This window comes from Acomys minous (assembly GCF_964271855.1).
Source record: "Acomys minous genome assembly, chromosome: 13".
NCBI classification, from domain to species: Eukaryota; Metazoa; Chordata; class Mammalia; order Rodentia; family Muridae; genus Acomys; species Acomys minous.
This window is the reverse complement of record NC_140495.1, coordinates 85,081,680-85,104,474: the sequence shown is the minus strand read 5'-3', so window position 1 is coordinate 85,104,474 and position 22,795 is coordinate 85,081,680. Positions and strand designations below refer to the sequence as shown.

At 43.7% G+C, this 22,795-nt stretch overlaps 1 protein-coding gene across 1 annotated transcript in view; it reads right to left on the bottom strand.

Annotated features, from left to right (window-relative positions):
• Window positions 1-22,795, bottom strand: part of KAT2B (lysine acetyltransferase 2B) — a 104,960-nt gene that overhangs the window by 43,456 nt on the left and 38,709 nt on the right. Inside the window, exons 2-4 of the mRNA XM_084753678.1 lie at window positions 20,825-20,951; window positions 6,286-6,431; window positions 579-671 (exon numbers count right to left, since the gene is read on the bottom strand). Of these exons, the coding sequence (XP_084609804.1) occupies window positions 579-671; window positions 6,286-6,431; window positions 20,825-20,951 (366 nt within the window). The remainder of the gene's footprint in view (window positions 1-578; window positions 672-6,285; window positions 6,432-20,824; window positions 20,952-22,795) is intronic.

Sequence of the window (22,795 nt, the reverse complement as noted above, 5' to 3'; positions counted from 1 at the left end):
AAACCTCTTTCTCCTCCAAAACTGCTTGTTAAAATCAGGTATTTTAATCACAGCAACAGAAACAAAGCTAGAATCAGAATTAGCCCCCACCCCTTGATTTACAATGTTTTCCACATCATTAATGGATTCCCTCTCCTCAATAGGCTTTCTCAGACAGTGCCAAATTTAAAAAAAAAGGGGGGGGGGAGGACTTAATTTTAAGACATCAAGAACAAGAAAGGGCACATTTTACAAATTCTTACCAACTACACATTCTATTCATTTTTCTCTACAAACAGAGTCTCACTGCACAACACTCCCAAAAGACAAAAGCCAGATTATTTATTAAAGTTGGCATGAACATGGGACCCAGAGTGTCCGAGGTGGTTTCTATAGTCCTTGTGTAAACATCTTGAAGCAGGGTGGGGGAATGGGTGAACTATATAGAAATGTGGATGGAAACATAAAAGTTCAAGTTAGAGTGTAGCTTAATGGAATATATTGACTATTGGTTCTGGGTTTGAGCCCCAGCCAACAAAAGTTGGGAGGGCCTTCAGCCTTAAATTCATGTAAAAAGAGCTCCCCCAAAATGTTTTTACCTGTTCAATACTGGGCTTTTCAAATGGGGGCGTCTTCTCCAAGGAGCCTTCAACCACAGGTTTTCCTCTTTGCAAAATTGACTTTCTCAAGAGCTGCAAAGAAATCATTTAAAAAAAAAAAAAACAACAAACTTTAGTTTGAAAAGTTTTTTTTTTCTGGTATGTTTGTGGGTATGTGGTTCAGCTTTGGGGTTCCTGAGATAGGATCTCCCTATGTAAGTCCAGGCTGACTTCAGAGTCATGGGCCCTTCTCTCTCAGCCTCAGCTTCCCAAGCACAGGGATTACAGGCATGTAGCACCGTATCTGGTCTTTAAAACCAACGTGTGTGCGTGCATGTAAGCACGCACATGAACACACACACCACATTGCGTCTCTCCCTTCCTTCCCAGCCCCCAACCCACATATGCCTGCCTAGTCTTTAAGTGAAGTCACCAACTATACTCTATTTAACCACATGAGAACTAATGCTTAAAAGTCAAACATGCAAACTCCTAGATACCACAAACTTGCCTTCATGACTTTGAACAGAGCTAGACACCCCTCGATTCTGAGGAGCCTGGACTGATCCCCACACTCTACTCTTCCCTCAGTTTCTCCTTTGCTCAGATTTTTGCTTGCTAAGGACCCTAAAGGTCATAGAGAGTCACTGAGGCCACCACACGTAGCTGAAGTCTGAGAGTCTCAAGCATTGAAAACCCAGGATCCACTCCGCAGGAATAAAGGCAAATGAAATTGCCATCCGCGGCAGCTGTGCAGCCCGTGGAGCCTACAAGTATGGGCTCAGAAGCTTGAAGGGAGCTTTCTCTACTTCTGTCTTTTTCCATTTCTCCTCCATCTGTAGATCCCAGGTGCATGTTCTCAGTGCCCACAAACCAAATACACTGCCTTTAATAGCTGCCCTTGGATGCAAGTCTCCAAAGAGCAAACTGAGGGAAAGGGGACAGAGCCATTTACTCAGAACTGAGCTGAAGATTAGTTCAACCCTGAGGACTCTGAAGAAACCCACACTTGGGTGTGAACAACGGCCCCTTCTTTTCCTTCCCTTGGTGCTTATATTTAAGTCTATTTTAAACACTCTTTCTTAGGCTGAGTGTGGTGACTCACACCTATAATCCCAGGACTTGGAAGACTGAGCCCGGAGGATTTCCATAAAATTCAAGGTCCTCATTGGTTACATGATGAATTTGAAGCCAGCCACAGAGTAAAGCCAGATTTCAAATAAATAAATATTTTTTTAAAAATCTAAAAATGTTTCTTACATTCATTTGTGTGTGTGTGTGTGTGTGTGTGTGTGTGTGTGTGTGTGTGTGCATGAACCACAGTTGCATGTGTGGAAGTCAGAGGACAGCTTGAGAGAGTCAATTCTTGCCTTCTACAGTGTGACTCCTGGGGACTGAACTCAAGTCATTGTGCTTGGCTGCAAGCACCTTCGCCCAGTGTGCCATCTTGCCAGCCCCCTTTTCTCAATAAATTCCAACTTTGAAAGAAGGAAAGAAAGAAAGAAAGAAAGGAAGGAAGGAAGAAAGAAAGAAAGAAAGAAAGAAAGAAAGACTTTCCATTCCATCTTAGCTGACATCGCCCATAGCTTCCTTCACGTGTAGGCCATGCACTTATTTTCTCTTTCCTTTCCTCCACTTTCGCCTTGCCAGAAGTGAAAGAGGGCAACTGTTCTCTGAGGAATCCAAGAGACTGAACTTCTCCATCCATAGGCAGCAGGCATGTGTTCTCGGTGCCCACAAACCAAATGCACTGCCTTGGTTTCTGCCCTAAGATCCAAAGCCTCCAAAGAGCAAACAGACAGGAAAAGGCACTGAAAAGGGACAATGTCACCACAGAGCACCTTCTAGGAGGCTCCATACAAGTTACGAGTGTGGACCAGTTACTGGTACTTTCAATGTGCTGTGTCCGTCTTCACACACACACACACACACACACACACACACACACACACACACACACACACACAATTATAATAAAGGTAAGAGTTGTGTTGTTTCCGCTTGTGATAAAGATCAATCAGGTGTCAGCTGTGGTGGGCCTGCCTGGAGGAATCCCAGCACCTCTGAGGTGACAGCAGGAGGATCAGAATGCTTAGGTCATCCTCAACTACAGAGTGAGCTTGAAGCTACACGAGACTCCATCTTAAAACAAAACTAAACAGGATTTAGCGTGATTTTTAAAAACAAGCAATTCCAGTTGCCTGTGTTTATTTTCAGAGCTTTGTTCTTAGTCACTTAGCTACTTGGGAACTGGATCCGTTGGAATGTTCTGGTAAACTGATGTAAACTGGGAGACAATGAGCCTGTTTCCTCAGATATAAAGTGAGAGGGCGGGCAACTGGGCATAATGACGCCTGCTACCATCCCAGCACTCAGGAGACTGAGGCCATAAGGGCTGCTACATAGTCAAAGCTAGTCTGTGATACCTTGAGTTCCAGGCTAGCCACAGCTACTTACCAAGACACAGTTTCAAACAACAATAAAAAGATCAGCCTAAACTACATAGAAAGACCTAGTCTAAAGACAAGAAAGAAAAGGGGATGGTTAAAAGAAAAGAGAGCACTGGCTATCTTGGATTCTGATTTTAGAAACAAATGTATCTGTGCTATTGTTTGAATAGGAGGGAGGGCAAAGGCCACAGCACTATGACCTGGGGCAATGCTTGCTGGCTTGCTCTTCTGGCGGCAGGCCACATGGCCAACAGGTTGGAAAGCCTGACAGCACCTTCACTTGTGGGGCAGCAAAAGCCGCTGGGGCACTTGCTCCAAGACAAACAGTAGCTGAAGTGATGCAGTCCTTGTTTTCCCTCAGCTAAGATCCTTCTCCAAAGAAGCACCAGAGCCTGGCAGGATTCAGTCAGATGACTCAGGCCTCACAGCTGTGTCAGGAAGCCGCCACCTGCGTGGCCTAACCTGCTGATGCAACATGAGTCACTAGCCCGTCCACCTCATCCCGTTCTGGAATATCCCCCTCGTACCTTAAAACCTTTAAAAATGCATCCCCGCTTCTTCCTTCTGTCTTCTATTCACCTCTAATCCTTCAGTTAATAAAAGAGAAAGAAGGAAAAGGATGGAGGGACAGAGGGAAGGAAGGAGGGAGGAAGGAAAATTACAGGCCAAATAAAGACAAGGCCTATGAGAACCCACTGAGGAGCCATGACAGTGAGGGAACTCGGTGGATAACTTAGCTCTCAGTGTGTTTGTTTGTTTGTTTGTTTTCAAGACAGGGTTTCTCTGTGGAGCCTTGGCTGTCCTGGACTTGCTTTGTAGACCAGGCCGGCATTGAACTCACAGCGATCCATCTGCCTCTGCCTCCCAAGTGCTGGGATTAAAGGCGTGTACCACCACACCCAGTCTTCTCTTTATCATATATATTTTAAAAAAAAATAACAATAAGCTGAGGCTGGAAGGCAGTTCAATTTGGCCCTGGTTTCAATCCGCAGTATCACAAGGAGTAAAAACTAAAACTAGAAATAATTTAAGTGCCGTAGTTCTTATTAAAAGAAGAATGCTTTCGCAGGCTGGGGACATAGCTAAGTGGTAGAGCAGTTGTCTGGTATGTGCCTTGCACTCATGTGATACACAGACGTACAGGAGAGCAAAACAGTCACACACATAAAGAGCACTACAGAGAAAGAAAAAGAGAGTGACCAGGGATGGGATGTTAGTTGGTTTCACAATGATTTATATAAATAATTACGCATGGTGGACTTTGCTGGCAGTGCAACCCCAGCACTAGAATGACGGAGGCAAGAGTTTAAAGTCAGTCTGGGAAACACTGGGAGATATTGTTACAAAACTAATCTTAAAACAAAAAACAAAAAAGTAACATCTGAAAGAAAATACAGACTTTGGCACATGTTTCCTGGCCACACCTTCTGTTTTGATGTGTTTCCTAACATCTTTACAAGGATTGCACAATACAATGTCATCTGCAAAGAAGTCAAAAACAGATTTGTGTGTGTGTGTGTGTGTGTGTGTGTGTGTGTGTGTGTGTGTTTCCTTGTGAGATCTTTTTTTATGTTTATGTGTATGCAGGCTGGTGAGATGGCTCAGAGGTTAAGAGCACAGGCTGCTCTTCCAAAAGTCCTGAGTTCAATCCCCAGCAACAAGCACATGGTGGCTCACAACCATCTATAATGAGATCTGGTGCCCTCTTCTGGCATGCAGGTGTACATGAAAGCAGAACACTGTATATATAATAAAGAAATAAATCTTTTTTAAAAAGTTCATGTGTATGCATGTTTGGCTGCATGTATGTATTTGCACACATATGTACAGGTGCCTGCAGAAGAGTGCATCCTGGAGCTAGAGTTCCAGGCAGCTGTGAACCACCCAACACGGATGCTGGGAAGTGAACCAAGGTTCCCTGAAAAGAATACTAGGTGCTCTTAACCCCTGAGTGATCTCTCCAGACCCCAGGCTTCTTGTTTTAACTGTCCTTCTGCTGCCTCCTTTGAGAATCTGGCTGGAGCAAAGTGTTCCCTGTCAGCACCTATGAACAGCTATGTGAACAAAGAAAAGACACAAGGAAGAATCAGCTCCAGGAAGTGGCAGCGGTCATCAGTGACAATCTGGCCTCCCCAGAAGTTCCAGAAGCTCTGCTTGCTTCCACTGCCACCTCTCTCCAGCCTTCACCTCCACGGCTTCACTGCTGTGCCTGCAAACACCACAGCCTCTCCACCTGGAAAGCGCCCAGAGCAATCATGGCTCCTTTCCCCCTCGTGGGCTTTCACACTGCAGAACTGCTGTTCACTGAGCATCTATCTCCTTGACTGACATGTGTCTCCACGTGGGGGAACTCTGTCTTCTTACAGCTCTGACCCTAAGATACCATGGTCAATGGCCATCTACGGTTCAGACTGTGATAAACACCTGATTGGTGGGTGGAAAGAAATCTATAGGCCTATGTGAATCACCATGTTCAATCCTGCACATGCGTGTGAGGGCATCCACAGACAGCTCCTTTTACAGGCTCTCGAAGTAACACCACAGAAGTAGAGCTGAGCGCCCTCTACCTACAAACCGCACATGGAATTGGGCTCATCTGAACCATGACAGGAAAATAAAAGACTTTAGAAATGCAAGACTCTCCCTTCACACTGAGTACAGTGGCCTGTAAATGAAATGTTAGCACCTAGATTCTAGGTAGAGGCAGGAAACTAAAGAGTTTAAAGCAAACTTCAGCTACAAAGGGAGTTTGTGGCCAGCATGGACTACAGAAGACAGTGAGTGAATGAATGAGTGAGTGAATGAATGAATGAATGAATAGGAGCTGGAGAGATGACTCAGTGGTTAAGAGCACTTGCTGTTCTTCTAAAGAACCTGATTCAGTTCCCAACGTCTATGTTGGACCATTCACAATTGCCTATAACTGCAGGGAATCCAACAGCCTCTCTGGTCTTCGTACGCACCTATGCTCATGTGCACATACATACACACACACACACACACACACACACACACACACACACACACACAAATCTTTAAAAACAATAACAAGGGGCCAGCATGACAGCTCAGCAAGGAAAGGCACTTGCTATCAAAGCTGACAACCTGAGTTAACTCCAGTGAGTGAAAGAGAAAAATGACTCCCACAGACTGATCTCCATGACATATGTGAGTACATGTGTATACACTCACACACACACACACAAATAAGTAATTAAACGAAATAAAAATAAATACATAAAATGTTAAAGCCTCACCTTGAATAGGTAGAAATAAACTTGTTTGGTATCTGCGTCTTCTTCTTTGTGGACACAGGTGAAGAGGTACTCTACGTCCAACACGATTCCCAGAAGTCTGTTCATTTCCTCCTCTGACACATTCTCCAAGTGGGAAACGTGAGCAGCTTAAGGTGAGACCAAAGGACGACGTGTAAGAAGTCAAGTGACAGTCACAAACATCATCCACAGTAAAGCAGAAGGTTATCAGCTAGCGTACTGGCACTTGCCTGTTACCCCAAGCCTTGGCAGGCTGAGACAGCTGGGATACACATGCCAGGCAAACATGAACTACAAGGCCAGATCCCAAATATAAAAACATAGAACAGTGAGGTCGTCAAAATGGCTCAGTAGATGAACATGCTTGCCACACAAGCCTGATGACCCGAGCTCAATCCCCAGAACTCACCATGGAAGGAAAGAACAGACTCCTAAAAGCTGTCCTCCCAACTCCTCACATGTGCCCTGGCATGCTCACACCTACACACACACACACACACACACACACACACACACTGTAAAGAGCAGTGGCTTACAGTGAGCTGGCTCAGGAGGTAAAGGTATTTACTGTCAAGATTGACACCCTCAGTTCAATCTCTTTGTCTCACACTGTAGAAGGAGAGAACCAACTTCAAACAGATGTTTCCACAAGCACACTGCAGCGCACCCATTCTCTCTCTCTCTCTCTCTCAAGCACCGACATTGCATCTTTTGCACTATTGAATTGAGGAGGAGCCTGAGGCAGGGGAGTTCAGGAAGAGCCTGGATTACAGAACAAGACTCTGACTCAGTGGGGTCCTGATACATACATATGAAAATCCCATAATGAAACCCATTACTTGTAGGCTAAGTTAAAATTATTAAAAATTATAAAATTATAAAAGATATATATTTTATATAAAATTTATATTAAAGTATTTATATAAAATTTATATTAAAGTATTTATATAAAATTTTATATAAAAAGGATATATAATTTTATAAAAATTATAAAAAAGAAAAGCCTCTTGGGTGCTCCTGTGTGAGAGGTTTGCTGCTGTGGTGGACAACATAGGCTCTGCGTTTCCCCAGCTCACACTTGGAACCATCTTATGTCACCTCATGTGTCACACACTGAGCTCTCTTGTATCAGGTTAATCACGAGAAATTTGCATGCTGAAATTTACTTGGTTTTTTCTTTGGGGGGTGAGGAGGGGAAGGGGTTGTTATATTTGTTTGAGACATGGTCTCTCACTACATAGTCCTGACTGGCAAGAATTCACTATGTAAGCCATTCTGGCTCTAAACTCTGAGAGATCTGCCTGCCTCTGCTTCCATGTTTGCCTGGTATATGTTTGTACATATGGGGGGGGGGGCTGCCCAGTTTTTGTAGTTTTAAAATCTATTTTCTTGGCAGTTTTTTGTTTTGGTTTGGTTTGTTTTGGTTTGGTTTTTGGTTTTTCAAGACAGGGTTTCTGTCTGTAGCCTTGGCTGTCCTAGACTCATTTTGTAGACCAGGCTGGTCTTGAACTCACGACAATTCACCTGCCTCTGCCTCCTGAGTGCTGGGATTTAAGGCATGCGCCACCACGCCCAGCTTCTTGGCAGTTTTCAAGCACACAATACATAAAGAACCATTTCTTTGACTTTTAAATTTATTTATTTATTCTTTTGTGTGTGTGTGTGTGTGTGTGTTTGCCTGCATATATATGTGCATATATCATACACCTGCCTGTTATCCAAGGAGTCCAGAAGAGAGGGTGCTAGGATTAGCAAACATTTATAATTTGAGAATTGGACCTGGGTCCTCTACTAGAGTAGAAAGTTCTCTCGATGGCTGAGCAATTTCTCCAGCCCCAAGAGCCAGGTTTTAAAAAGCATGCCTTCTGAGGAGTGGCGTGGTTTCCTGCAGCACTCACCTAGCATGCATGAGTCCCTGAGCTCAATCCTCAGCAGTCGTGCAAACAAAAACAAAACTAGACTTAAAACAAACAACAACAACAACAACAACAACTGAAGAATGACTGCTTACATCAAAAATCTTTAGAAGAGACGACTCGGCACTTAAAAGCACTAGTTGCTCTTCCAGGACGCAGGTTCAATTCCCAGCACCCACATGAAGGTTCACAACCAACTGTAAGCCTAGTTCCAGGGGATTTGATGGCCTCATCTGACCTCCACAGGCACCAGGAGACAGGTGGTGCACAGACATACATGGCAAAACACCCATAAATATAAAATAAATAAAAATAAATAAACTAAAAAAGTTTTCTGAAACTTAAAGATTAAGCCTTTTTTTTTTTTTTTTTTTTTTTGTAATTAGTGGTTCTTTGGGGCTTAATACAAGTTGCTTGTCAGTCAACAGTTTTGCCCTGCAGTCAGAGGGAGGCACACCTGAGTGCTGGCATGCATGATGAGGGGATAACTGACTGCCTGGAGTCCGGAGATAAGTTTAATCGTGTCCAATTCTAGCAAATGGTCTCCAAGAATGAGAAGTGTGGTTTAAATGTGACGTTCCTCCCCGCCTCCACCCCATCCCGGCCACCTCAGCTGATGGTTTCTGGGTGCTTGCAAACCGAAACAACCCCTCCCCCCACCCCCACCCCCTCCCCGTAGCCACTTTGAAGGAGAGAGTAACTCAAGGAAGCGATCTTAGGATCTTGGAGAGAAGTGGCTGTTTGAGCAGCACCATGTTTAGACTACCTTAGAAACAAAGAGGACGGGTCTGGAACTTAAGAAAATTCAGTGGTTTCGGAAGGTGACAAAGAATGAATGAACCTGGTGGCTGACAGGGAAGAAGGTGAAAACAGAGACAGGCCAGCTGCCATTTCTAGATAACTGTCACATTGTCTTAGAGCCCAATTTGCCTTGCTGGTGGTACCCTTATGTTTTGTGGATAGGGAGGCTGGAGGTTCCCAAAGATGAACATCTGAAGGAGCTAGCTAGTGATGAAAGCTGAAAGGCACACACCTATAAACCCAAGAGGCTTAGGCAGGGGATGACAAGCACCAGGCCAGCCTGAGAGACCAAAAAGAAAAAGAAAAAAGAAAGAAAGAAAAAGAAGGAAAGCAAAGTATTATTTCTACAATTAACTGACATAAAATTTTTAGCCTAGTTATCTCCAAAATGAGGTCTGGTCCTCAAAGGCTTCCAACTGACCTCAAGGAAAATCCTGAAGGAAAAAGAAAAAAAAAAAAGTGACATCACATTGTTCCCCTTAAATGAAATCTAATTCTAAGCATATTGTCAAAAGTGATATGGCCACATACTGTAGTCAAATATAAAATAAAATCTTCAAAATGTATATGTAATTTCTAAATTTTGTTTTACTTTTTTTTTTTTTAAGACAGGACACCTTGTGTAGCCCTGGCTGTCCTGGAACTACCTTTGTAGATCAGGCTGGCCTTGAACTCAGAGATCTGCCTGACTCTGCCTCCCGAGTGCTGGGATTAAAGGGCTATGTTATCACAACAAACTATTTTTCTTTGGATTTGTTTGTTTGTTGAGACAAAAATCTCACTATGTAGACCAGGCTAGCCTCAAACTCACAGGATCTGCCTGCCTCTGACACCCAAGTTCTGTGTCTAAAGGTATGTACCATCATACCCAGCTTTGAACATTAACTTTTCTGTTTATAAACATTTATAACTTGACACAGATACAAACCATGTATAGTCCTGGAAATAATGGAAATTTAGTCAGTTCCTTTTCTGGGCTGCTGTTTGGTTTATTTTCTTGAGACAGTGTAGGTTTGGCTACCCTAAAACTTGCTAGTAAACCAGGCTCACCTACTGGCCTCAAATTTGAGTCAATTCTCCTGCCTCTGTCTCCAAAGTGCAAGAATTACCAGCATGTACCTTGGTGCCCAGACTTCTGTTTGGTTTGGTTTTCCCCCTGACAATGGCTCCGTGTGTACGACTTTGTCCTGGCTGCCGTCAACTCTATAGCCCTGCCAGATCCCCACTCCTGCCGAGCCTGGCTGGGGTGTGCTATTTTAAGGTTTGATGAGTGTTCCCTAACTCCTCAAGAAATTTTCATGAGTACAGTGTAGCAGCAGTGTAGGAGAATCTCCTGACCCCTCACCACTGCCCTTATCTGGGCTTGCTCTCATAGCAGCTCATACTGTGCAACAGTAATGACTGCTGGTGTTCTGTGCATTGATTGGCTGCTTTGGGTGCTGTCCATTGCTTTTCCACAAGATACAGTCTTCTCTAGGACTGCCGTTCCTCTGATTGCTTTATGAGGATGCTAGTCATTTTCCTAGTGCCTTAAAATAACTCAGGCACTAATGGTTTATCTGTCATATGCTGGGCAGAGGTTTACGGGGTTTGTGAGGGCCTGTGTTTGGCCAAATATATTTGGTGGTATAGAAATTTTAAATCTGGAGGCTGGAGAGATGGCTCTGTGGTTAAGAGCCCTGGCTGCTCTTCCAAAGAACCTGGGTTCAGTTCCTACCCATGTGGCAGCTCATTTTGTTATTCCAGTCTGGGTAGGTGGGATGCTGTTCTCACACCTCCATCTTGTCTCCATGTATGCAGTGCACATACACATATTCCAGCAAATTTTTCATGTGATTAAATAAATGAATGATTTTTACGTAATAATTTTATTGATTATTTGGGGATTTCACATCATGCACCCAATCACACTCACTTCCCAGGCCTCCCAGGTCAATCCCCTGACCCTTGGAACCTCCCACCACCCCTGCAAAAAATTAAAATAAAATATGGGAAAAAATTATTCACTTATTTAAAAAACATTAAAGCCAGGCACGGTGGTATATGCCTTTAATCCCAGCACTTGGGAGGTAGAAGCAAGAGGATGTTTGTGAATTTGAGGTCAGCCTGGTCTACAAAGTGCATTTCAGGGCAAGCAGATTTGTTACACAGAGAAACCCTGTCTCATAATAAAAAATAAATAAAATAAAATAAAAAGGTAGGAGGGAAGGAAGAAAGGAAGGAAGGAAGGAAGGAAGGAAGGAAGGAAGGAAGGAAGGAGCTTAAAATTATTGTTTAGAACATCAACTCTATAGTTGGGCCTTCCTTTTAGGCCTTTCAATAGTATCTCCTTAAAGAACCAAGAGTTTAGAGGAAGGAACCACCCTGAGCACCATGTTCTTTCTGTTGCTTTCTCTGTGTAGCCTGTGTAAACCTGGCTGGCCTCAAATTCACAGCAGTCCCCTTGCCTCTACCTCTGCAGTGCTAGACAAAAGGCATATGCCACTATCCTAGCGCTTTAATGAGTATGTCGTCAAATTTTAAAACATGCCTCTGTGAAACTGTCAGCATCACTTTTTTAAAAAGACAAAGAAACTGTTTTAAATTAAGGAAAACTGAAAATACAAGACAACTAATACACATATTATATTAATGTTAAGCTTACTCCAATTGTGAATTGAACAGAGGTTACATAAAGATGTTGTCCTAATTAGAGTTTCTATTGCTGTCACGAAACAACACCAAAAGCAACTTGGGGAAGAAAGGGTTAATTTTTGCCTTACACAACCACATGCATAGTCTATCACTGAAGGAACTCAAGCAAGGCAGGAACTTGGAGGCAGGAGCTGAGGCAGAGGCCATGGCGAGGTGCTGCTTACTGCCTTGTTACTACCAGTGCTGGACTTAAGGGTGTGTCCCATCAGACTCTTCTGAAAATGGTTTAAAAGTTTTTATTTATTTTAATTTTATGTATGTATGTATTTGTGTCATAGGCATGTGGTTCCTAGGGAGGTGAGAAAGCTACATCAGGTCCCCTGGAAGTAGAGTTCAGAAGGTCGCGAGCCATGGTGTTGGTGCAGGAGACTGACTTTAGGTCATCTACAAGAGCAGCAAGGGCTCTTAGTTGCTGAGCTGTCTCTTTAGTAACTCTAAATATTTGAACATGAAAAATGTAAAGGCATGGCTGGGCAGTGCTTGCGCACACCTTTCATCCCAGCACTCGGGAGGCAGGGGCAGGCAGATCTCAGAGTTCGAGGCCAGCCTGGTCTACAGAGTTGAGTTCCAGGACAGCCAAGGCTACACAGAGAAAACCAGTCATAAAATATTTAAACAGCTGAGAACATTGCTGAGGAATATTTCTTATGACCTTCCCCTAGGTATTGCTTGTTGGAAACATTTTGTCTTATTTGTTTCAATTTTTATTTTCTCTCTCTCTCTCTCTCTCTCTCTCTCTCTCTCTCTCTCTTCTCATACACAGTATCTTTCTCTGTCTCTCTCTCTGTCTCACACACACAGATTATCTCTCTGTTTTTCTCTCTGTCTGTCTTTCTCACACATACACAGTATCTCTCTCTCTCTTTCTCTCTCTCTCTCTCTCTCTCTCTCTCTCTCTCTCTCTCTCTCTCTCTCTTACACACACACACACACACACAGTATCTCTCTCTGTCTCTCATATGCATACAGCATCTCTCTGTCTCTGTCTCTCACACACACAGGATCTCTGTTTCTGTCTCTCTCACATACACAGTATCTCTCTCTCTTACACACACATACACACACACACAGTATCTCTCTGTCTCTGTCTTTCTCTGTCTCTGTCTCTCTCTCACACACACACATACACACACACACACACACACAAACACACACACAGTATTTGTGCTGGATAGTTTTATTAGCTTTATGTCGACAAGCTAACATTGTTTTAAATGAGGAAACTTCAGTTGAAAATATGTCTCTGTAAGATCCAGCTGTAGGGCATTTTCTTATTTAGTGATTGATGGGAGGGGCCCCAGACCATTGTGGGTGGAGCGATCCCTGAGCTGGTGGTCCTGGGTTCTATAAGACCATAGGCTGAGCAAGCCATGGGGAACAAGAGAGAGAGAGAGAGAGAATCAGATTCCATTACAGATGGTTGCGAGCCACCATGTAGTTGCTGGGAATTGAACTCACAACCTCTTGAAGATCAGCCCCGGTGCTCTTCATCAATGAACCATCTCTCCAGCCTTTCAGCTAATTATTTTTAATACATCTGAACTTAATAGTCAAGTCTATTGAGCCCTGCTTAAATCAAATAGTCTTCCAAAAGCCTGTTTCAAAATATGGGTCTAACTATCCCACTTTGGCCAGGGATGCAGGAGGCTGTGACAGAAGACTCATGAGTCGAAGCTCACATTATGTTACATAGTGATACCTTACCTGAAAATCCGAAGAAGAATTACTCAAGACTGGCTGCACCTCAACTCCTAAAAAGGATTCCCTCCTTGTGGCCACATGCCCCACTTCGTGCAGGTGGGCTAAGGTGGAAACACCTCCGAGACCGGGGAACTAGGCATGTTGGGACAGCTCTTCAGATGAGTGTGCCTTGGCACCTCTCAATGCTATGTGACATTACAAACACCAGAGAGCCACGAGGTACCTACTATGTGCCTGCTGCTGAGAATCACAGTGCGGCGGCTGCCTTGCAGTGGACTCATAGCTCATGGTCACTGTGTGCTATGGTCCTTGCTAAGCTCTACTGACTAAATATAGTCAACTTTGCCTCTCAAGGCCATCCTGTCAATTCTTTTGAGGCCTACTGAACTGGAAGCAAATGTGTCTGGTTTTGTTTTTTTAAAGGGGTCTTATCATGTTTTTTGGGGGGTTGTTTTTTGGTTTTGTTTTGGGTTTTTTTTGTTTTGTTTTGGTTTGGTTTGGTTTGGTTTTTTTCCGAGACAGGGTCTCTCTGTGTAGCCCTGGCTGTCCTGGACTCACTTTGTAGACCAGGCCAGCCTCGAACTCACAAAGATCCACCTGCTTCTGCCTCCCGAGTGCTGGGACTAAAGGCGTGCGCCACTACGCCCAGCCCCCGGGGCCTTATCATGTAACTCTGGCTGCCCTAGAACTTAATAATAAGGCCGGGCTGGACTTGAACTCACAAAGCCCTACCTGCTGCTGCCTCCTGAGTACAGGGATTAAAGTCATGTGCCACCTCACTGCCTACACATCAGGTTTTTCTCTTTAGCTAGAAGAGGTAAAATTAATGCCTGCACTATCCAAAGGTTAGAAAATTAACACCTGCAATGAAAACTGGTTACATACTAATGGGCAAAAAGTTGATCATTTAAAAATTCATTCTCAGCTGGGCGTGGTGGTGCACACCGTTAACCCCAGCACTCAGGAGGCAGAGGCAGGCGGGTGGCTGTGAGTTCAAGGCCAGCCTGGTCTACAGAGCAAGTTCAGGACAGCTAAGGCTAACACAGAGAAACCCTGTCTCGAAAAAACAAACAAATAAAAAGTGTTTCTCTTGTGTAACCATAGATTTGAAATGGAGTAAAGGAAGTCTAAGAGTGAGCCCATTAGAGGACTGTGGTCAATGGAAACCCATGGGAGCTAACTTTCAGATGTAAATGTTCCCATAACTGCTCTGAAAAATGGTATTAAAAAAAAAGAAAAAAAGAAGAAGAAGTAGAAGAAGAAGGGTGTGGTGAGTGCTTCTCTAGCTCCAACACGTGTGAGGCAGAGCAGGTTCAGGCAGCGCAGCCAACCTAAGCTAGACAAGACCCTGTTCTAAAATAAAACAAAACAACAAACAAGAAGCCAACAATCAAACATGAAAGTATAGGCGGAGCTAAAAACGCATTCTAATCTGCAAGCAACGGTCAGCCTTTAATCACAGTTCAGAAAAACAACAGGTATGGATTTGTAACCACACAGGGAAACTTGGTATCCAGCAGACTCTAAGAACACCTGTATTTCCTCTAGCACTGTTAGGCTTGGGAGGAGAAGAATTCCCTGCAGAAAACAAAAGGAAGACAGGATGGCAAGGGGTGTGGGCAATCAGACATGAAGCTGGGGAGGAGGGAGGGAGGGAGGGAGGGAGGGTGGTAGGTAGTCTTCAGGAAAAGCACTGTACAGGAAGACAAGAAAACTAAGTTTTCTGATCCAGCCTGTGATCCTGGGGCCCTGCAACCTGCATGCTGTCTGGACGCACTTCCAGGTGGCTGGGTGTGACCGGGTACCCTTTTACTCCCTGAACTTGGGAGGAGTCAGGAAGACCTGAAATGCAAGGCCACACAGAGCTACATGAGACCCTCCCCCTCCAAAGGAACAAAAGATTTTATGATAAGAATAAATGCCCAAAGACCATGCTAAACAATAACAATACCCTGAAGGTGGGTAGAATGAGGAGTGTTGGAACTCCCAGCAACACACACATACACACCAACACACACACCAACACACACACACATACACACACACACACACACAGAGAGAGAGAGAGAGAGAGAGAGAGAGAGAGAGAGAGAGAGAGAGAGAGAGAAATTTGTAAAACTAAGATAAGATTAAATGCCTAAGAACTTGCTAAAAAGTCAAAGATCTGTATGACAAGAACTTCACGTCTCTGAAGAAAAAATTGAAGCAGAATGATGCCCCATGCTCATAAACTGGTAAGATTAGCATAGTGTTAACAAAAGCAATCTACAGATTCAATGTAATCCCCATCAAAATACCAACACAATTCTTTACAGACCTTGAAACTTCATATAGAAAAACAAGAAAACCCAGAATAGCTGAAACAATCTTATATAATAAAAGAACTTCTGGAGGTATCTCCATTCCTGACTTCAAGCTACACTACAGAACAAGTGTAATAAAAATTGCATGGTACTGGCATAAAAACAAACTGATTAATCAATGGAATCAAATAGAAGACCCAGAAATGAACCCACACACATATGGGCACTTGATTTTTGACAAAGGAGCCAAAACTATTCAATGGAAAATAGAAAGCATCTTCAATAAATGGTCCTTGTCTAACCAGATGTCTATATGTAGAAAAATACAAAGATCTATATTTATCACCCTGCAGAAAAGTCAAGTTCAAGTAGATCAAAGACCTCTACATAAAACCAGATACACTAAATCTATCAGAAGAGAAAGTGAGGAAGAACCCTGAACTCATTGGCACAGGAGACAACTTCCTGAACAGAACACCAACAGCTCAGGCACTAAGAGCAACAAATGATAAATGGGACCTCATGAAACTGAAAAGCTTCTGTAAGGCAAAAGTCGTTGTCACTAGAATGAAGTGACAGTCTACAAATTAGGAAAACATCTTCACCAATCCTACATCTGACAAAGGGCTAATATCCAAAATATATAAATAACTCAAAACATTAAACACCAACAAACAAAATAATCCAGTTTTTAAAATGGGGTACAGAGCTAAACAGAATTCTCAACAGAGCAATCTTGAATGGCAGAGAAGCACTTTAAGAAATGCTCAATGTCATTAGTCATCAGGGAAATGCAAATCAAAACAACTCTGAGATTCCATCTTATACCAGTCAGAATGGCTAAGATCAAAAACTCAAGTGACAACACATGCTGGCAAGGAAGCAGAGTAAGGGGAGCACTCCTCCATTGCTGGTGGGAGCACAAACTTGTACAACCACTTTGAAAATCAATCTGGTGTTTTCCCAGAAATTTGGGAATAGTGATACCTCAAGACCCAGCTATACCACTCCTGGGCATACATCCAAAAAATGTTCCACCATATAACAAGAACATTTGCTCAACTATGTTCATAGCAGCTTTATTCATAATAGCCAGAACCTGTAATCAACCTAGATGCCCCTCAACCGAAGAACAGATAAACGAAACTGTGGTACATTTACACAATGGAATACTACTCAGCTATTAAAAGCAAAGAAGTCACAAAATTTTCAGGCAAATGGATGGAACTAAAAATGATTATCCTGAGTGAGGTAGCCCAGACTCAGGAAGACACACATAGTATGTACTCACTTATAAGCCGATTTTAGCCATATAATACAGGATAAACATATTACAATGCACAGACCCAAAAAAGATAAGTAATAAGGAGGACCCAAGGGAGGATACCTAAATCACATTTGGAAAGAGAAATAGAATAGATATCAGTAGTGGATGAAGAGAGGGTGCATTGTAGAAGAGGGTGCACAAAGAGATATGAGGGTAGAGATCAGACCTGGGGAGAGTGGAGACAGGAAGATAGGAGGTCTGCAGAGAAAAGAGAATCTGTGGGTGGGGGCACCTCTGTGACAAACTGGAAACCTAAGTCAGGGTAGGCTTTGAGGAGGATATGAGTGGGACTCTAAGAACTGTAGCCTCAGAGTTACCCTGTCTCTGACCAAAAAAAGAATAAAAATTTATACTTTCCTTTATAGCCGTTATTCTTAACCTGTGGGGCATGACCCCTTTGGGGGTCCAACAACCCTTTCACGGGGTCACATATCCCGCATATCAGATATTTACATTATGATTCATAGCAGTGGCAAAATTACAGTCATGACACAGCAACAAAATAATTTTTATGGTTGGGGTTGCACAAGATGAGGAACCGTATTAAAGGGTGACAGCATTATGAAGGTTTACAGTGTCCTACTCTAAATTGATCAAATGGGGACGTGCTCAGAAAGGCCACGGTGTACTGCATAGCTGCCCTGCCTTTGTAAAGGACCACTTTGTCAACATGCCAGCACGCAGCACTAACTGAACTCAGTAGGTCACAGCAAAGAAGGAGAGGACACGGAAGTAGGAGGTAGAGTATCTGGGGAATTGGGAGGAGTCAGGAGAAGAGCTGAGACTGAATATGACCAACATAGGTACACACATATGAAACAGTCAGAGTAAATCAAACATACTTAAATAAGTAAGCATTTCACAAAATTCTTTTAACTTAATCTTAGAGTACATCTTAATTTATGCACAGGTTGATTTCAGGTATAAATTTGCAAGTATAAAGGACATGAAGCTATAAAGATACACATGCAAACATATATATGTGCGTGCACACGCGCACACACACTCACACACACTCACACACACTCACACACACTCACACACACTGCTGGAGTGTAGATAAGTAGCATAGCACTTATGTAATTGACACAATATCCTCAGCTAGATTCCTAGCAGAGAAGGAGGAGGAGGAGGAAGAGGAGGAGAAGGAGAAGGAAAAGAAAAAGAAGGAGAAGAAGAAGATAAAACAGACCTAAAATAAAATAACTGCATATTTATTTTTCTTCACTATCTATTGAAAAATAAGGGTATTTGCTGCCAATGTTTGTTCAGAAACATGAAAGGAAACAAAGACAGCTGGATTTTGTCACTTGCACCATTTCTGGCAGGCATGTGTGCTTTCATGCATAGAACCAGACAATTCCCATCAGGGAAAAAAAAAAAGATCTTTGTTTTCTAATGGCAATTGATTTGCAATAATAGGATTTCCCAATCAATATGGGCACAGCTCAGCCCAGGCATAGATTTCTTGAACTCCATTATTAACTGCATCATATTTCCCAGGTGACTCAATTTGAAGAGCACCCAGTCCATTACCTCACAGATGGGTTATAAAATTGGCATTTCACAAACTAAGACATCTCTGGAACTTTTGGAATCTTTGCTTTGCACTGCTTAAAAATACCACAGCCTTTAGCCTGGAACACGATGTTTTTGTAATGAAAGCATTTTTCTGCTAATCACAGCTTGAGTTATTTTTGACACCGGTTCAGTCAACACAATAACGCACTTATTAGTGTGCTGACTTCTTCTGTGAAATCTAGGCTCTGTTTCCTTTTGGGGAGTGCTCCAGTGCAGCCACTTCCAGGGAAGATCACACCACTGTCTGCTCTTTTACTTTGCAAGTATTGAAATGTCAATACTGAAACACCCTCTTGCAGAGAACAAAAGAAAGCATCCGACTCAGTTTAAGAGTATGCCAGGCTGACAACCAAACATTGGGTGAATCATAGGGAGTCTTGTGGAAAAATGGGGGGGATGGATAGAAAGACCTGGAGGTGACAGAAGCTCCACGAGACCAACAGAGCCAACTAACCAGGGTCCAGAGGCTTGTGGAGACTGAGGCACCAACCAAGGACCACGCATGGACTGGACCTAGGCCCCCTACACCGATGCAGCAAATGGGCAGCTTGGGCTTCATGTGGGTCCCCTAGTAATGGGAGCGGGGGCTTTCTCTGACGTGGACTCTATTGCCTGCTTTATGACCACTTCCCACTAGAGGGGTGCCTTGCTAGCCCACAGGGGAAGAGGATGTGCTCAGTCCTGAGGCAACCTGATGAGCAGAGGTGGGTGGATAGCTGAGGGCTCTCTTTCTTGAGGACTAGGGAAATGAGGAAGAGGGATGGAGGGGTGGGGCTGGGAGGAGAGGAGGGAGGGGCTGCTATCAGGATGTAAAGTGAATGAATAAATTTATTTTAAAAATTAATAAATATGCCAGGTGGTGGAGGTGCACTCCATTAATCCCAGCACTCGGGAGGTAGAGACAAGTGGATCGCTCGGTGAGTGCAAGGCCAGCCGAGTCTACAGAGTGAGTTCCAGAACAGCTGAAGCTACCCACAGAGAAAGCCTGTCTATGTCCAAAAAAATTAAAAGGAGTGGGCTGGCCTCAGACGTGAGGCTCCACCATTTGAACCAACAGCAAACTGGAGAGAAAGACAAAGGCAAAAATGCCACTCTTTTACAGATAGTGGGTAAAAGGAGTAAATGGTGATCCCATTTTGCCCAGTGCGAGGTCCTTGTCATACTGGTCATTAAGTCAGACAATCTGGTACCTAAGAACAACCAGTTCCCCGCTGAACTTGATCTGAAACAGAGTTTGCACATACCTGTGATGCCAGCACTTGGGAAGTGAAATACAACATCATGAAGTTGAAACAAGACTGGCTATAAAGTGAAACCTGAGAGGCAAGGGTTGTGTGTGTGTGTGTGTGTGTGTGTGTGTGTGTGTGTGTGTGTGTGTGTAAGAAAAAACAGAGATGAATCATCTAGGACTGAAGTTTGTGAGTTCAGTGTCCAGGCATGTGCTTCGTATATGCAAAGCCATGGGCTTCATCCTCAATACCAAAACGTGTTAGGAAAACTAGAGTGGGCCTCAGCCAGTTAAAAGCACTACTGGCTTCTCTTGCAGAGACCTGGGTTCGATTCCCAACACTCGCATGACAGTTCACAACCATCTGTAACTCTAGTCCCAAAGAAACTAGCAGCCTCTTCGGTCCTCCATAGTCTCCAGCACAAACATGTCCTACACAGACACACACTCAACATAAATAAATATCGCCAGGCATGGTAGCACACACCTTTACTCCCAGCACTTGGGATGACCAAGTTTGAGTCAAGTCTGACCTATAGATAGAGTTCCAGGACAGCCAGTGCTTCACAGAGAAACACTGTCTCAATTCATTAATTAATGATTAATGTCATTACAATTATTATATAAGTTTCAAGTCTGGTGTCAAAGCCCTACAGCACCGCCCCCCCCTCCCCCCCCCCCCCGCCCCACTAGGACAAATCAGGAGCATCACTCATCTATCTTACACAGCAAAGCACTGATGTCACATCTCAGATGGATCCCTCCATGTGCTCCAGCTCCTGTAATATGGTGAAAGTGACAAAGGCGAGGGCAGTGCAGACAGATGGGGTTTGCCTCATGCCTGCTGCACTTCCTGGCAGACTCTGAGCCCTTGTCAGTGAAGTCGCACTCAAATTTGCTTTGCCCAGGATCCAGTAGTGTGACTGTCAGGCCACTGTGGAATGGCTCCTGGCAGATTTTGGAAACTTACCAAGGGCATGGCTACAGCTTCGGCAGGATTCCGTCAAGCTGACGATTATTTGCTGAAGGTCGGCTCTGGGTGGAGTAGGAGACGGATTGGGGTTCTTCCAGCCGTTGCATTTACAGGACTCCTCTGCCTACAAGAGGAGACAAAGGGAGAAACAGAGAACTCTGTAACGGGCAGCCATAGACAGTTTTAAAAAGACACAGGGAGCCGGGCGTGGTGGCGCACGCCTTTAATCCTAGCACTCAGGAGGCAGAGGCAGGCAGATCGCTGTGAGTTTGAGGCCAGCCTGGTCTACAAAGCGAGTCCAGGACAGCCAAGGCTACACAGAGAAACCCTGTCTCGGGAAAAAAACAAAAACAAACAACAACAACAAAAAAAAAGAGAGACAGGGACTCGCACATGCACAGTGTAATTTATAAACAAGAAGGATGCGTCATTTACTCTCCCAGGCTTGCCCTGCCGTGTGTGTGACAGGGAGGCACTCAGGCAGTAACCTTAAACTGAATGGTCCCTGTTACTCCTGGAAACCCTGGTTCTTCCCTGATATCATTTACAAATGTTCGCAATATGTCTACTAGCCAAAACCATGGGCTCCAACTGCAGTCAAAGACCAATTCAAAAAGTAAAGTGAATAGCTCCAGAAGATCTGACACACCCTCATCTGGACTCTGCCAGAATCTGCACTCATGTGCACATACCCACAGAGAGACACACAGACATACAGAGACAGACAGACAGACAGATATGCACATATGCACACATATACCATGCAATTTTTTAAAACAATAATAAGGTAAAGATGGATCGAGCAAAGCCACTCAACTTAACCCTGGCCTCCACTCAGTACCCTAAATCCACTTCTACTGACCCTAATCTTGTTTGTCTCTGAGGACAGGATGCCTGAAGGCCAGTATCCCTTTCTCAGGACAAGCTAAAACTACTGAACCTAAACAGTTGACAGTTGCCACAGCAACAACTAGAAAGGTCCAAAAGAGGAGAGAAAAGAAGCAGAAGTTTTGTTCTTTTTCAGGCTTTTTTTTTGGTTGGTTTGTTGGTTGGTTGGCTGGTTTTGGTGTTTTGAGACAGTATTTCTCTGTATAGCTATGGGCATCCTGTAACTTGCTCTGTACACCAGGCTGGCCTCGAACTCAGAGATTCACCTGAATCTGCCTCTCAAGTGCTGGAATTAAAGGTGTGCGTCACCACTGCCTGGCTATAGGCAGAGTATAGTGAAAATTTTGGTTTCTTTAAAAACCCAGTCATGCTAGGTTTTTGTTTTAATCTCAATTGGGGGATGTTAGACTACTTCAGATTGTCCACAGCCACTAACAATGATTGTCTCTTGCTCTAGGAGGGGTGTGATTTTTGCCAGCTGCAGATAGTTTAATTCTGAAGACTCTGTAGAAGCTATATATGGGGAAAGCCTTGAGAAGACCTGTGATGGCCACTGCTCCCCTCGATGCTGCTGGTTCCTGCTGCTGCTGTTTGCTATTGCTGGTTTGCAGGATTGCTGGATATTCTGATAAGGGAGATTACACTTGCCCCTCAGAGCCCGACAGCCCTGATTAGCAACTGGTAGTCCAAAGAGACCCAACACATAGAAGTCTACCAGCCCATGGAATTCCCCTGTGGTTTTGCTTTTGTTTTGTTTGTTTCATAATTGAATAGATATTGTGAGTGTAATTATTACCAGATAGCATATAGTTTATTGATGTTAGAGAAAGGGCCCTTTATTTAGACAAAAAGGGAAAAATGTTGCGGGATATTTGATCACACTGTGAACCTCAAGATTGTGTGTAGAGCACACATCCTCTAATCCAAGAGCTTTCTGTAAACAGGATTAAATAAAGTCAACCGTAGGTCAAGACATGGAACAGGTAACAGGGAGTAAACATAGGAAAAAAACAAAGAGGAAGAGCTAGGCAGTGGTGGCACATTCCTTTAATCCCAGCACTTGAAAGGCAGAGGCAGGTG